We start from the raw sequence: 16,458 nt of genomic DNA, 5'->3' as shown, positions 1-16,458 counted from the left end.
CATCTTTAGTATGTTATCCCAAGATATACTGCAAGTTATACAGTATGAATAAACTTTTGGCTTTGCATGTGAAACATACATCTGAACTCTGTAGACTGGTTCAAAAGAAGTATAAAGAAAAGTTGTAATGTTTGCAGATTCTTATATCTACTTGTAATTCTTTCCTAAAGGATATTAGGTTGCCCAGTATCCCAACACTGAAAATTCCTCTAATTGCAACATTTGATGACCTAGATGTACAGGTAGATGATGAAGATGAATTCAAGGCAAGAGGTAATTCACCTGAATACTGACAGCTTGACACAAGTTGTTACTAGTATATACATATCTGCTATTTTGCTGGAATTCCATTTTACCAGTGATTTTAAAACAGGGCTGCACAACTTGGGCCCTCATGCAAATATTGGACTACAATTCTCATAATCCTTGATTATTGGCCGCTATGGCTGGGGCTTGTGGGAGTTGTAGTTCAAAAACAGCTGGAGGGCTGTAGTTGTGCAGCCCTGTTTTAGAACTACTGAATAGTCAAGCCTCACTAAATCTTTTTTGGCTCTAGAAATCCGTCTGCTGGAGGGGTGGGCTTGCCACTCTCCCCCAGTAACACGATCCACTCCATGGTGGGGTGGACTCTCCACCTTGCTAGCCCCAACCTGATTTGCTAACTCCTGGTCAGGCCCATCAGCCAAGTCAGGTGATGGATTCATAGACACAACCAGGAGGAGAAGTGAACAACCTGCACTGCCTTCCTTGCTCATTCCTCCTCTTGGTGACTGAATGATGGATTGTCAAATTTCTATACTGCCTTGCATTATTAAAATAATCCCAAGGCAGTATACAGTATATTTAAAACAATACAAATATTAATTTCAGTATTAAAAATAGTACACATCTGTTAGTTAAAAACACTTACGTAATAAAACACAACAATATACAGAACAGCAGCAACACAGAACATAGCACACCCATCCATTACTTTCCTCAGGTGCCACCCTTTAATACTCTGGCAGCATGGTGAGCTGACACCTGCGAATTGTCAAGCCCTGGAGTAATGGTTGTTAAAAGCAGTGGTTTAATGAATGAAGGTGGGATCAAAGCTCAGGAGGAATACTATTCTTCTACTCCCAGAAGAGCAGTTTGTGCCTAGAGTGTTGTGTGAAAATAATGGCTAACATCCAGATTATGGACAATGACCCTCAGGGATGCACAGTGGGCTTCAGAGGGAGGGGAGATAGTAGAAAATCTACCCTTTCCCCGCTTGCCTGATGGCGGAGCCTTGGTCTGGAATTCAGTACTGTTGTACGAGCACAATGCTAGTCTGGATGTCGGCCAATAAAATTAAATCCAAAGGTGATCAACAGAAGTAGGAGAAACTACCTATTATGACACTGGCTAAACATTTGTAGCACTAGGTCCATTTTCCAACTGCCCATGGTTCTTTAGATCCAGTTGTATTATTTGGATCCAAAGCAATATTTCCTTCATAAATTAAATCTGCAGTTTCAGATAGATATTAAAAATATCTGTGTGTGAGATCAATATTGCCAATTATAAAAGTTAGTATTACTTGTAGTTTCCATGTGAACACTTCTGTGCCTTATTAAGAAAGTTTGTGACCCTTCTTATTATAACTTTTGTACTGTGGAAGTACAAAATGTTTTGGGCCAGCATTTCCAAACATGTTTAGTCAGTAATGGAGTTAACATTGCCAAACACTGTCATTATGGATGTTATTGCAAACTAGTATTTAAGAAGTTCACTGGATGAAAATAAGAGATGAAAGGGGTCTAGAGATCCTTAACTCAGATTTTAATTTGTGGCTAAGGAAACATATGACTTCTGTCTGAAGTCATTGCATTTGGTATCAGAGTAATTTTTTAAATGAAGGACCATTACTATTACTGTTACTATATCTGCTGTTTAATATCTTAATTAAATATCTTAACAGTAATTACTATTTCTGTTTTTATATTTGCTGTGTCTTTGCTACTTGGATGCCAGAGGCTAGTCGAGTCATGTTCACTTTCTATTTAATAAATGGGGCTTTTTCTGTTTTTCTTTCCTCTAACTCACTTTCTTACATTGTTAATCCCAGACATATACATATACTTTCCACTATATTGATGAAATGTGGGATTTGAACACATGAGCTGACATTCAGACTAAGAATTACATATGGGGAACATTTACTCATGCACATAGAGAAAATGGATAACATTTAGTGATTCTCCTTTCCTACAGCAGCCCCTTGTCCCTCCCCTCCCTCCGCCGTATGACCCTGAGAATTGTTCTCAGGGACACTTTCAATGGGTACAGCAGTTGTCATTTTCAAGGCAAATGAGAATTGTTTAAAATTTTAACTTCTGTGCATTGCACATGTGGAACAGCTGTCACTCATGCAAATACTAGTCTGCATAGGTTTACTAGGAATATGTACGAAACAATTTTTGTGATTCAAATCAAATCAGCCCAATCTGATTTGAACTCTGATCTGCTGTCCTCAAATCAGGGTAGATTCAGATTTGATTTTAGCAGGCTGGGGGCAGCAAGGTGGGTTTGGTGGCTGAATGCCACCTACCATCCAAACTACAAAGCGATCAGGCACTCAAATTATTTTTAAGGAATTGTTTAGTTAAGTGATTTTGTGTTTTTATGGGGATAATGAGGATTCAAAGCGGCTTTGTTATTTCTCATGGGTAGTTCCCAGGTGCTTGAAAGCCGGTTGGGGGGTAGAGTGCCATGGGAGCCAATTATCACCCAACCCACAAGGCAGTGGGGCACCCTGGTGATGTTTTAGGGAATTTTTATGTATTCTATATGTCTTTCTAAATTGTTTTGTATTGTATTTTTGTATTCTCCTCCCACCCCAGAGAACAACTTGTTACGGGGCGGCTTCGAATCCGCATTATTCCCTATGACAGAAAGATACATCATCACTTAACTAAGAATTTCCTTTAAATTCACTTGAGTGCCCCACTGCCTTGCAGGTTGGGTGGTAGGTGACATCCATAGCACCCTACCCCAACACCCACTCTGGAGTACCTAGATGCTCTCCAAAGGCAATAATGGAGCTGCTTCAAACTCCCATTATTCTCTATTGCAGAAAAATACAAAATCACTTAAAACTAAGAAATTCCATTTAAAATCACCTGAGTGCCCTACTGCCGGTTGCCACCCATGGGACCCTGCCACCCCACCCACTGTAGAACCCCTAGGAGCCACCCACAGGTGACAGTGGGATGTTTTGCATCACCATTGTTCATATTCCTTTGTTTGTTTGATTTGTTTCATATGGGTGAAACAAGCTGTTCACACTCCATACCCACACACTGTGTCCTTCTCCCCACTACACAGAATGAAAGCACAGCATGCATTACACAGTAAAATCCACTGCATCCAGAAGTGTTAATGCCGCCACCCCAACATAGGATAACAACACACATTGCAACATGGAATCGCAACATGAAATCCACAGCATCCAGAATGAAATCCCAACAGGAATAGCAGCATGAACACCAACATGGAATCCATTTATAAGAATTATCCTCCCTTCCCCACACAGGATGATGACATGAATTGCAACACGAAATCCACATAAATTGCAGCATGAGATCCAAAATGGGCCACTCACCCTCTGAAGTTTTCTCGTGCATTGAGTCCCTGTCCTCCTGCTCCTCCTCCATCTTCAGCTGGGATCTCCAGGGAGCTGCTGCCTGCCTGTGCCAAGCAGCCCCTGGCACCACATAGCAGCCAGGGAGAGCATATGGGCAGGTATACAGGGTGGGCACCCATTCACACAAACAAGGATAACATTCAAAAACACAACTGGAAGCAACAAGCCAAGTCAACAGAAGAGGTGTCTGAGGGGAGGCACTATTAATTATAAATAAATAAATGGGGAGAGATGGCCACACAGGAGCTCCTCCTCCAACAGTCACAGCCCAGGCAGGAAGCCCACTGACATTGCTGCAGTGATTTTCTGATCTCAGAGGGGAAAAATTCAAAAACAAAAACCAGAAGAATCTTCTTAAATTCAGGCTGAATCTAGCACAGTTGAAAGAAAAATCTTTGTCTCAGCGCAGCACTCCACCTCACTCCTTCAACAGCAACAGACAATAACAGTTGTTAACTCTTCTCTTGCCACAAAGCGAAGGAAATGGCTGTCTTGGGGAAATGGCCACCCTTAAGTACATTTGAAAGTCCCCCCAGCTGCCTCCAACACTCCATTGTCCCTCCCCACAGCCAATGCTGGCACAGTTACCCCTGGTAACACAGGATTTGTAGGATAACAAGCCAACCAAGGCGGGGGTGGTCACAAGCCAATCATTAGACACAGCAAAGAACCAATCAGGGTGGCAGAGAAGCTCAGGGGGGCATGATGAAATGGCAATGACTAAGGGAAACTTGAATCTAATCTGGGGAGATTCGATTTGAGTTCTATTTTGGCCAGGGATGCCAGGCAGATTTGTTTTGAGGTTGAATAATTCAAATCAACCAGATACAAGTGAAATGGATTCGACCTTGAAACAATTTGCACATCCTTTAGGCTTACTACAGGCTTAAAGAGATCTACTTGAAATTTAGAGTAGAGCACAATAGGTAAATCTAGATGGACTGGGAAATGTTTCTGTACTTAACTTGCAAATCTGATGTTTCCCAACATGTTGGGCTCTTCATGTAGGAACATAGGAAGCTTCCATATACTGAGTCAGACCATAGGTCCATCTAGCTCAGTATTGTCTTCACAGACTGGCAGCGGCTTCTCTAAGGTTACAGGCAGGACATCTCTCTCAGCCCTATCTTGGAGATGCCAGGGAGGGAACCTGGAACCTTCTGCTCTTCCCAGGGTGGCCCCATCCCCTAAGGGGAATATCTTACAGTGCTCATACATCAAGTCTCCCATTAATATTGCAATCAGGGTGCACCCTGCTTAGCTAAGGGGACAAGTCATGCTTGCTACCACAGTCCAAGAAGGAATCCCAGTATTTCTGTGCACATGGGGGCACTTGTGTCACATGTATGCTTCTCTTTAGCATTGGTAGTGTAATATAGTATAGTGTTGCTTTAGGATTGCTAGTGTAGGGAGCCACAACAAATTTATTCAGTTTCCTTTCACATCTTGCCCTTGCTGGTTCTGACCAATTAGTAGAGACCTACTGGATAATATTTGTTTCTGATGTGTTTTTTACTGAACAGATGTGTTAAGATGTGTTCAGCCAAACATCCAGATAGCAAAGTTGGGGCCAGGGGTGCATCAAGTCTTCTGAGATCTCAGTGAGTTACTAGGAAGATTACTGATATAGCTCAGTAATCAGTGTTCTCCCTTTATCCACAATTATTTGTCAAAGGCAAACAGTGATCTCAGTCTGTGATGTACTTTAAGGCTTGTAAGGGGTGGCGAGCTAACACATCAGGGTAAATAAGGTGGAACTGGCTGTAGGCTTCTAGCTCATTGTCTACTGGTCAACCTGTTTACAAGGCAATTTAATTGATTTAGGAAGGATTCTGTAGATATCAGTTATAAAATGTTGCTTCTAAATCTCTGAAGAATGGTTTATTACCTGTATCTCATCCTGACTTTCTTAACACTTTTTCGTTCTTTTCAGGTCTGACAGGCTTGAAAAATATTGGAAACACTTGCTACATGAATGCAGCTTTGCAGGCTCTTTCAAACTGGTAAGAAAAATACTTATTGAAACAATCCTCTGTGTAAGACAAGGTGCCATGAAAAACAGAATATACAGAAACATCCAAACTAGCAAAAAGCCCTAGTTCAGATCATTACCTTCACAAGCACCTGATAACAGTGAGCATCACATTTATTCTGATGTTCAGCACTGCTTCAAATCTATCATAAATGTTGCATTAAAGTTGGTTGCATAGTCTATGAAACTTGGATGAGCCTATAGATGTACTCTATGTACCTTTTTCTAAAGCCTCCAAACTCAAATTAAGCCGTATGAATCTTCATTTTACAAATATTCCAATCGTCATTCAAATCTGCTATTTCATTGATTCTTGTGCAGTGCCAGATACTGATGCAAAAATGTTGTGTTGACAGTCCTGTAGTTTACCTGTTGACTGCCTTCCCAGTTCTCTTCCGTTTACAATCCACTTTACAGTTCTACTGCCTGTGACATTGTGCCAACACCAGAGCCTGGCCTTGGCCACGTATTAGACCTGCTTTCATTGATGAAAGTACTTTTCCTCTGATCTACTGCATCCATAAGATACAAGGACATTTGGACTGACCAGGCAGGATGGGGTAGTCCCATTAGAATATAAATGTCTTTTATTGGTAGTAAGGAGCCTGGTAAGCAGTGGAGCTGTAGCCTGTTATTAAAGCTAAAGGGATATTGACAAACACATATTGTTTCAAAATCTAATAGTTGTCTTCTTCCTTATTATTAGCCCACCACTGACACAGTTTTTTCTTGACTGTGGGACCTTAGCTCGGACTGACAAGAAACCAGCCATTTGCAGAAGTTATTACAAACTGATGACAGAACTCTGGCATAAAAGCAGGTAGTGTACCACTTTCATTATGAGCTATTCTTGTACTTTATCTCATGACTTTTTTTTCCCTGGGGATGGTATTCAAATCTTAAAGCTTCCATTTTTGTTTGGTATGATTATATATGAAATAGTATTGTATTTCTCATGTCTTGAACATACTTAGAAGCCTTTTCCCAGTGATGCAGTCTTGTTACAGATGCTTATCAATTCCATAATGGATTAAGATGGAGTAATTATCATCATCTAATATTTATAAAGCAGCTAGATAAAAGGCTTGAAGTCTAAGCAATTAGCATGTTCATGTGAACTTATCCAAATTATTCCAACATGTAATGATATACAATATAAAATGGGTCATTTATTTGTGAGGCAATTTTTTATATCTTTGATTTTCAGTAATGCCAAATGAAGCAATAAATACTCATAATGACAGTAGACTGGCATGTATGATTCTAACACTATTTAGTAGAGCAAGGATTCATGTTTCTACAATTTCAAGTTTCGATCAGCTGAGAGTTTGATTTACATACCATTTAATAAAAACATTAAAAATAAGATTTGCTTTACTGAATCAGACAGGTCTATCTAGTCCAGTCTAGTCCAGCATTCTGTTTCCAGCAGTGGCCTTGCCTTGTTTCCTCACTGTTGCCTTGTCGGATTTTGGATTGTTTAATTTGGTACAGTTTAAGATATTGAAGTCTGTGACAAAGGAGATGGCTCTGGATCTGGATCATGCTCCATTGCAGACATAAGAATGGGCTCTCTGCCTGCGCTGGACCATTTGGGCAGAATTGACTAGGTCTTTGAAGCACTTACCCCCACCCCTTGCACGTGGTGCATCCCTTCCGTTTGTGCAGGCTACAGTTTTCTCCTCAGTTCCTTTCTGACTGCCGTTGTGTTGGTACCTTGGAAGTGGAGCTTCTTGGAGTGGAAAGATTCTTTCTATGAGAAAAGAGTTGAAAATAGATTAGTTCTTAACTTATTCCAACCTCAGACTGGACCTAACAATTCTTATCTCTAAATCCTTCAATTTGGTGAAATGATAAATTGATTTCTTGGTTACAATGTATGAACTGGACTTCAACTTTCACTTCAGGTATATTTATAAATGAACTTTAAATATATATTTGAATCCCTTATTTCCCACTATGGCTAAAAAGAAAACATTTAAACATTGCGTTCGCTTCAGCAAAACTTCCATCAGCAGACAATCATGAATTATGTTTACTTTGTTTGGGGGAAGAGCATAATACCTCTACATGTAAAGTCTGCCTAACTTTTTTGCACCAGATGAGAAAAAACAGAGCTAAGTGCAGCTCTTTATGACGAAGCACTTCACCCTGGGACTCTGATGCCAGCACCCACTATGCCCTAGACATTAGGCGCAGTGTAGAAGTTGGCCTCGGGCACGTTGCCGAAGCCAGTATTGAGGACTACTGCTGCACAGTCTAAATCCTCGCACCAGACTTCTACAACTACTATAGACACGCTTAAGGCACCAAAGCCACCTTTGGAATCGAGCTATCAGAAGAAACATAAATCTCGACATCGAAGTTCCGATGCAGAGGGAACACTTCCACATAAGAAGCACCAGGAAAAGAGCTCTAAAACTGCCGCCGAGGCTACATCCTGTGCTTCTCCTGCCCTTCGAGGGAAGTCAATCTCCGGGACACCTCGGACTCATCCTGAGTTCCCTGATGTTCTACTTGTGGGGACGGATCTGTGCTGAGATTTACCCTCAGGCTCAATGTTGGGAGCATTCTCTTTCGCCAGCTGTGACGGTGAAACAGACACCTCCAGCAGCGCACACAACTCTCCAGACTTCATGTCCATCACCAGTTTCATTCAGTATTGATGTCAAGGATGATGATATGGAGGCTAATCTGGGTCTGGGTGATGCCCAAAGGCTGTTGAATTTGTTGGGATCCGGCGAAAGTACTCCGTTGAGGGCCATGGACTTGATACCAACCATGACGGCATGTCTCTATCAATGCTAAAAACTCCAGGTGCTTCGACGTCTTCAGCTTTTCAACCTTTTCATTCAATGGCAAGCCAATACTTGACACCACAACCTACCAGTCCGCACGTCTAGAGGGAAGCCACAGACTACGCAACCTCACAGGGTTTAATTCCCAAAAGTGGAACAGAGATGCTACATGTTTTCATTTCCCTGGTCTACCTTCCGACTACCAGGACTTCAAGATTTGGAAGGCCCAATGTAGACAGTTGACATAGATGGTTCCAACCAGGTTTTTCCTCCCCTGGAGTTGCCCATCCCAATCACATCACTGCTTTCAATATTGATTCAAGTCACCCCAATACCCACTCCAGTTAGGACTTTATAGTCGACACAGGTGGACCCCCCCCACACACACATTATTCTGTAAACGGGATAGGTACCGATGCATCCAATTTTGCAAACCTGTATCTCCACTCAAACTACACAGATGCCTTGGCCTCTCAAGAGTCAGTCAACACAGACTACACTTGATACGACTTCCTCTACCACTCAAAAAGAAGGTCACTGCCTCTGCTGCACCTTGCACCATGGTGTTGACGGACAATTATGAATTTGATTTTTCGACTTTGACCACAAGTTTGTCTGATCACCCTGACAATTCACTCCTCAAGTTAGTGCCTTCAGACAAGGTTTCATCTAATGAAGAGATGTATTCATATCATCGGCAAATCTCCGAAATGACATTGGCTCTGGGGTTAGAGCTAAAGAAGCAAGAACTTGATGTAGAGGACTCGGTTTATAAGTTCCTCAACTCTACAGCTTCAACCCAACCGGTACATCTTCCCATGCTGCCAGTTATTTCTACAGCTGCCAAATCCACATGGCAAACTTGGCAAACTGCAGCTCCAACCTTAAAACATCTGGAGAATCTATACAGAATCCAGGAGGGTGAGAATATTTCTTCTTGAAACATCCTTCCCCCAACTCAATTGTAATAGATCATCCTTCTTCTAAATCTGGCAGATAACACACTACTCTGGAAGATAAAGGAGGATACAAGTTAGACGTCTTAGGATGTAAGATTTATTCAACATCTTGTCTGGCAGTTAAAATCGCCAATTATACAGCTTGTTTTGCAAAATACATGCACTCCCTTTGTGGTGGTGATTTCCAATAGCAAGCTGACCTTTCACCTTAAGAGTTGTTGGCTAAATTGAATGATATACACACTAAAATTACGCTACTCATGCGCCAGCAGTTGGCCAATGTCAAGCATTTAGCAGAAACAGAGTCCCGGACTCTGGCAGAAGCTAGAACACTGAGAAGATATACCTGCTTATGGTAAACCGCACTTCAGCCCAACATGAGGGATAGGGATGAGAACTTGCCCTTTGATGGGAAGGGCCTCTTCTTCAAAATAATGGATTTCACCATGGAATCCATTAAAAAGTCAAAGTCAACTGCAAAAATGTTTTCAATGCAGACACAATCATTTACACCAAAATACCACCAATATCACCGATAGCAATATTCAGGTTACAAGCAAACAGACAGAAGGGACTTCCATAAGACTTTTCAGCATTTCAGGAGAAAAACCTTTTAACCAGAAGCCTAGGACTTCTCATACTCAATGCACTAAGCCAGCTGACACCAACAAGCAGCACCTTTGATCGGGTAGCCAGACCACTGATTTGCTTTGTTCAGGAGTCTCAACCATCAGATTTATTCCTAAATTCCATCTTAGTCGCCTCCAACATCAGGCTAGCAAGTCATGCCTTTGCATGGTGCAACATAACATCAGACCAGTGTGTCCTTTTCGTAGTCCAAACGGTCTATGCCATTGAGTTCAAGACCCTACCAACATTCAATGGGATAAAATACACGCCTGTATCCCGTTATTGATGGACAAAGTTCAAATTCTCTTGCATGAGGGGATATCGCCTGTTCAGTGGACAGATCAGTGGTGGGGTTTTTACTCCCCCTACTTCCAAGTTCCCAAATGAGACGGGAGATTGAGACCGATAATGGATTTACAATTGTCTGATTTGTCCACCATTGTAGGGACACAAGTGGAGATGGTTCAGACTCTATGCCCAGAAACGCGGATTTCTACCTCATGCCGCTACTTTCCGGGAGGTCTTGCTCTACCATACGTCTCTGAAGCACATTAACCTGGCCAATGTCTCCAAGGTTCACCACCATCCTGGATGGGACAGGAAAACCGTCTTCTCTCATCCAGACTCAGAGATTCCTTAAGGTGTTAAGCAACCTTTACCCACCAATCAAGGCCTCTCTTTCAAGGCCTCTCCCTTGTTCAGCCTTGTTGGAGTCTCAGTTTAAGCTTATGGCTATGGCACCTCCTAAGATGGTGACACTGAAAATGGTATTTCTATTAGCCACGTCTGCGTGCTGTATCAGCAAATTAAATGCTTTACAGAAAGATCTTGCTTATGCAAAATTTCATGAGGATAAAGTAGTGCTATGCATGGATCCAGAATTCAGGCCTAAATTAGTCACTTACTTCCATATCAAGTGACATCATCTTACTTACCTTCTTCCAGAATCCCATGACACCTCTCAAGTGCTCGCTGCATTCCCTGAATGCAAGATGTGCTCTCCTTTTTCTACTTGAAACTGATGAAGCCCTACAGAAAGACAAAACAGCTCTTTGTGAGTTACAAGGGCAATGTGAAAGGCTACCAAATAACAAGACAGAGACTCTCCCACTGGATTGTGGAGTTGATCTTCTTAGCTTACAAGCATAAAAAAGTGGACCTGCTAAAAACATACGGGCCCATTCTACTAGAGCTTATGCTACTTCTGCTACCTATATGGCAGGAATCAGGCTCAGAGACATCTGCACTGCAGCCACCTGGTCCTCTGAGCATACCTTTGTCAAGCATTATGCTTTGAACCTTCGCTCTGCAGCTCAGGCCAACTTTGGGAGGGGTGTGCTGAAAAGCATCTTAACTTAAGCATACTACGCCCACCTCCAGACTGACAGCTCATTAGTCACCCATTCTTATAGCTGTAATGGATCATGATCCAGATAAACAGAGTGCTCACCTTTAACGAATGATCTGGTAGTGATCCATTGCAGTCACAAGACCCTCCTTCTGGCCCCGCTGCAGTATGTGAAGTGACAACATGTATGTTTGCAGAGTGAAAAAGACACTGCTTACCTTGTGGGGATGTATGCTGCTGCAATACAACATTTGGATCTCAATGTCGGTCCTCCAGGAACTGAGGAGAAAACACCAGCCCACCCAAACAGAAGAGACTCACAATGTGCAAGGGGTGGGGCTATGTGCTTTGAGGAGCTAGTCAATTCTGCCCAAATGGTCCCATGCAGGCGCAGAACCTATTCTTATGACGGCAACAGATCACTACCAGGTTACAGGTGTGCAACCTGGTTTTCCCTTGCATTATTTTTAAAGATATGTCTGTGTTTACAGAACTATAAATGCAAGCTTGAATGAGCGCAGCTCTGTGTGAGTATGCTGCTACTATGTGAAATAAATATGGGGATACGTGCCACCTAATGCCGCATTGGGAAATTACTTGACTAGCAAGCCAGAGGTTGCTGGTTCGAATTGCCACTAGTATGTTTCCAAGACAATGGGAAACACCTATATCAGGCAGCAGCAATATAGGAAGATGCTGAAAGGCATCATCCCATTCTGCACGGGAAAAGGCAATGCTAAACTCTTCCTGTATTCTACCAAACAAAACCACAGGGCTCTGTGGGTGCCAGGAGTCGACACCGACTCGGCGGCACACTTTACTTTACCACCCCAAGCAGTGTACCCAAGTAAATGACCAACCCCCAGAATAAACAAAGGATGTGAAAATAGCTGTAATGAGTCCTATAATACTTAGAGAAAAGTAAAACTGTTGCATCCAGAGTTTAAAAACATTTGAGGCAATATTTTTGAGTTGTTTGCTGATAAATATACAAAACCTTCTAGTGCAGTGTTTTATATTAATAAGCTGAAAAATCCCCACAGTTTGAGACCTTGTAACTACACTTAAATACTTTCCCCCCCAGACCTGGTGCTGTTGTCCCAACAAATTTGTTTCAAGGAATTAAAACAGTAAATCCAACATTTCGAGGCTACTCCCAACAGGTAAGCTTTCCTTTTTCTTTGCTTTACTTTTTAAGAAGCTGCCTCTGTGCATTATATTACAGCAGAATGTAGTGTGGTGTTTAGTGCATAGACAAAAAGAGGAAAACAACATGATTAAAACATGTGCACCATCAAATAAAAAGATGCTGCTGTGCTCTTAAGGTATTAGCCGTAACGTTTACTGAAATGCATCTTTGGCATACCAGCTGACTTTCCTTTTGATAGCTAATGCTTTTTTTTTTAGCTGCATGATGTTCAGTGTAATTGCTATTAGAAATTCTGCTTGGCATCCATATTTAAGAGTAATATACTGTAAAGTTCTTGAAGCAGAACAGCTTAAACCTTGTTAGCCTAGAGAGGTAACTAGGAAGTTACATTTTATTTTATTACTAGATTGCTGCTTTTGTCAAGTGATATTGATCTTATCTAATGGGTAGAACTTGAAAAACTCTCATCTAAATAAAGCAAAATACAATATACCTCTTAAAATTCCAGGATGCTCAAGAATTTCTGCGGTGTTTAATGGATTTGCTACATGAAGAGCTGAAAGAGACCATTATTGCAACAGAGGATACTAATGCAGCAAATGCAGAAGAAAACATGGAAGAAGAGAAAAGCCAGTCAGATGCAGACTTTCAGTCCTGTGGTAACACTGATAAGGTAGACTATGAGACTTGGTCAAAGCCTGTTACAGAGCACCATGCAGAAGATGCTATGTTGATTCGTGATGATGAAAACTCATCTAAAGACTACCAGAAGGAGAAATCCTTGTGTACCAAGATGAACAGAGCAAGCTCTATGGAAGATATAGAAAAAGATATAAACAGTTTCTTTGAAACAGCTGAATTCTTGAATAACCAGGAAACAGTCAAAGTGCAAATACACAGCAGATATTCAGGTGATTGTTTGACTGACTTTGATGTGACAGTATGCAGATAGAGATAGAAGCACATATAAAAGTAGCTTTAATTCTGAGGTTTCCTAATATTTTCTATATTAAGATTCAGTTTACTGCTATCATACTCTAACATTACTGCAGTGACACTAACTTTTGAGTATAACACTTGCATTGTATATTTTTTGTATTTATTTAATATTGGAACACTGGTTATAGAAGCATTTTTTAATTTTGTTTTCACTTACACCTAGTTCTATTGTCAGCATGGTGTAGTGGTTAGAGTGCTGGACTAGGACCGGGGAGACCCAAGTTCAAATCCCCATTCAGCCATGAAACTAGCTGGGTGACTCTGGGCCAGTCACTTCTCTCTCAGCCTAACCTACTGCACAGGGTTGTTGTGAAAGAGAAACCCAAGTATGCAGTACACCGCTCTGGGCTCCTTGGAGGAAGAGCGGGATATAAATGTAAAAATAACAATAACAATATTGTCAATAAGAGGAATGAGGTAGCAATTCTATGAAAATATGATGGGCCCCTGCTTCACTCTGTAAATAGAACAGATAGACTTCAGTAAAACAAATGAAACAGAGAGAAAAACAGAATGTAAAAAGTATTCTTATAGCCTGGATAGTTGTTCTTAATATAGTTATTGAAGGGTGAGTAAAGGAGAGAGGCAGCAGGCCCAGTTGTAACAGCAATAACATATATGGTAGTTACTCTGATTCTCCGTTTTATAGGGCAGTTGATTCTTTGATTTGCCACTGTAGTTGAGAGCCCACTCGCTGGTTATTACACCATGTGTAATAATGCTTTTCCCTAGCTTTCTTTTACCTTGGTATGATTGCCTTGTTTCAAAGTGAGATTAAGTAATGCATGCATTGTAAGAGGGAAGTGCATATGTTATGAGGAGAAAGTGTGTGTGGCAGGCAGGCACTTGTACTTTACCTTGATCTGGAAGTCAGAATCAAGAGGAGTTTGTGTAATCCACTTACTTGTGCACTCACAAATTTCTTGCAGACTTATTCTCTCTCAGTGGAGAAAGGTGTCTTTTGCCTTGCCCACTTGCTTTGAGGCAGGGTCATGCAAAAAAGGCAAGGGTTTGTTCTTGATGGATAAGACTCTATCCCCAGCCTGCTTCAAAGCTGGCTTGGAACGTTAATTCTGTTTGCAAGATTTCTTCTGAATTGGAAGATGCTTCTGCTTCAAGAACTAAAAAACCAAGATATAGAAAGAGAGAGCGAGAGTGAGCGAGCATGAAATTGAAAGACAAGGAAGGAGTGTTTCTGGCTGCTTTTTTAAGAGATGAATTTTTATGTATTTTCCAATACATGGGTTTCATAAGACAAGGTGCTGTTTGTCTATTATTCTATAAGCTAGGATTAAAGAATATGACTCTGTGGTATTATAGCTGAGGGTCAATATAGTTTTGGTGATTGAACTCCAGACATCTCAGCCACTCAAGAAGCTCCTGTTCTTGTATGAATGTGGGAAACAGTTACACTGAATGACAGACCTCTCTGAAGCAGCAAACTGGGCACTGGCTCTTCCTATCAGATGTAACTCTACCTTTCCATAGCTGTTCTCATCCCTCATGACTGTCTGTTATATTTTTCTTCTACAACTTATAATTTATAATTTCAAATTTTCCATTGTGTCAGTTTCTGTTGCTTATTCTTTCCTAGACATTCTTTCATTCTTTCCTACTTACTTTATTTCCTATATCCCTTTTATATCACTTTCTGCCTTGCCTGCCATTCCAGTTTTCTTCCATTTTCTTGGAAGGATTATTTGCCTCTACTGTACCACCACTTAAAATTGGTAACAAATTGAAAACAAATGGGACATTTATTTTGGCAGTTACTGTTGAAGTTTCCAGATTGCCTCTTCATTCATTGTCCTCTTCATTCACTTTCACATAGTGGTAGAATTATTCACTTAAAATATAAGTTATTGCATTATTTGTGAAACTGGTAGGTCCATTTTTCAATATAGATGTGTTTTATTTATTTATTTAGATATAAACAATTTCTTTTATACCACCTCCTCCAAAGACTCTAGGTAGTAAACAACAATACCAGTAACTGTTAATTAAAATAATTGTTTTGCAGACTATCTGAATGATGTCCATATGAATGAAACATCTGTGCCACAAAGCTTTCCTTCAAAAGATGGAGGGAATGTGTGTTTATCAACCAGCCCCCCCAAATCAGGTTCCTTCTGGTCTGGATTGGCACCCTCACACAAAAAAGGTACAACATTCCCCCTGCTGCTTGTTTTGCATTGTTTGAAAACTTTTTAAAAACGTTTGTTCATTTCCTTTCCATCTCTTCATGTTATTTGATATATACTTATTTGCTTCTTAGTATATGTATGGTCTGGTGAGTGCTAGATTACATACTTTTCAAATGCTAAGGCAGTGAGATTGGGAATGAGGGATTTTGGGAGAAATGAAGAAATGGTTGTTTCTAGTGACTTGAGCAGGTGCTAGGCACACATTGATGCCTCTCCTTCTCTCACCACCCTAGCATCATGAGAAAAGAGGGACATATGTTGTTTTTCAAAGTTCCCTGGAAGACTGAATCTCTGGCATAATTAAGAGCTATTGTTAGAGAGAGCTGAACAATCTGAGCACAAGTGGACACATGTAGAGTTTTCATAAGTTGTCTCTGATCTATGTATATAATGGAAGGAGAGCTGGTCTTGTGGTAGCAGACGTGACCCTTTGCTAAGCAGGATCTGCCCTGGTTTGCATTGGAATGGGACACTACGTCTGAGCACTATAAGATATTCCCCTTTGGGGATGGAGCTGTTCTGGGAAGAGCACCTGCATGCTTGCATGCAGAAGGTTCCAAGTTCGCTCCCTAGCATCTCCAAGATAGGACTGAGAGAGACTTGTGCATGCAAACTTGGAGAAACCGCTGCCAGTCTGTGTAGACAATACTGAGCTAGATGGTCCAATG

General features: G+C 41.1%; 1 protein-coding gene across 6 annotated transcripts in view; it reads left to right on the top strand.

The window, feature by feature from the left end:
• The window catches only part of USP33 (ubiquitin specific peptidase 33), a 102,296-nt gene that overhangs the window by 37,109 nt on the left and 48,729 nt on the right, over positions 1 to 16,458 (top strand). For all 6 annotated transcript variants that reach the window (XM_053247933.1, XM_053247931.1, XM_053247928.1 and 3 more), the window contains 6 exons: positions 171 to 273; positions 5,604 to 5,673; positions 6,409 to 6,522; positions 12,522 to 12,600; positions 13,096 to 13,498; positions 15,607 to 15,747. In XM_053247933.1, coding sequence (XP_053103908.1) covers positions 171 to 273; positions 5,604 to 5,673; positions 6,409 to 6,522; positions 12,522 to 12,600; positions 13,096 to 13,498; positions 15,607 to 15,747 — 910 coding nt within the window. The remainder of the gene's footprint in view (positions 1 to 170; positions 274 to 5,603; positions 5,674 to 6,408; positions 6,523 to 12,521; positions 12,601 to 13,095; positions 13,499 to 15,606; positions 15,748 to 16,458) is intronic.

The sequence above is a fragment of the Hemicordylus capensis genome, chromosome 4 (genome assembly GCF_027244095.1).
Source record: "Hemicordylus capensis ecotype Gifberg chromosome 4, rHemCap1.1.pri, whole genome shotgun sequence".
NCBI lineage: Eukaryota > Metazoa > Chordata > Lepidosauria > Squamata > Cordylidae > Hemicordylus > Hemicordylus capensis.
Note: the sequence above shows the minus strand (reverse complement) of the source record. Positions and strands in the feature narration are given on the sequence as shown.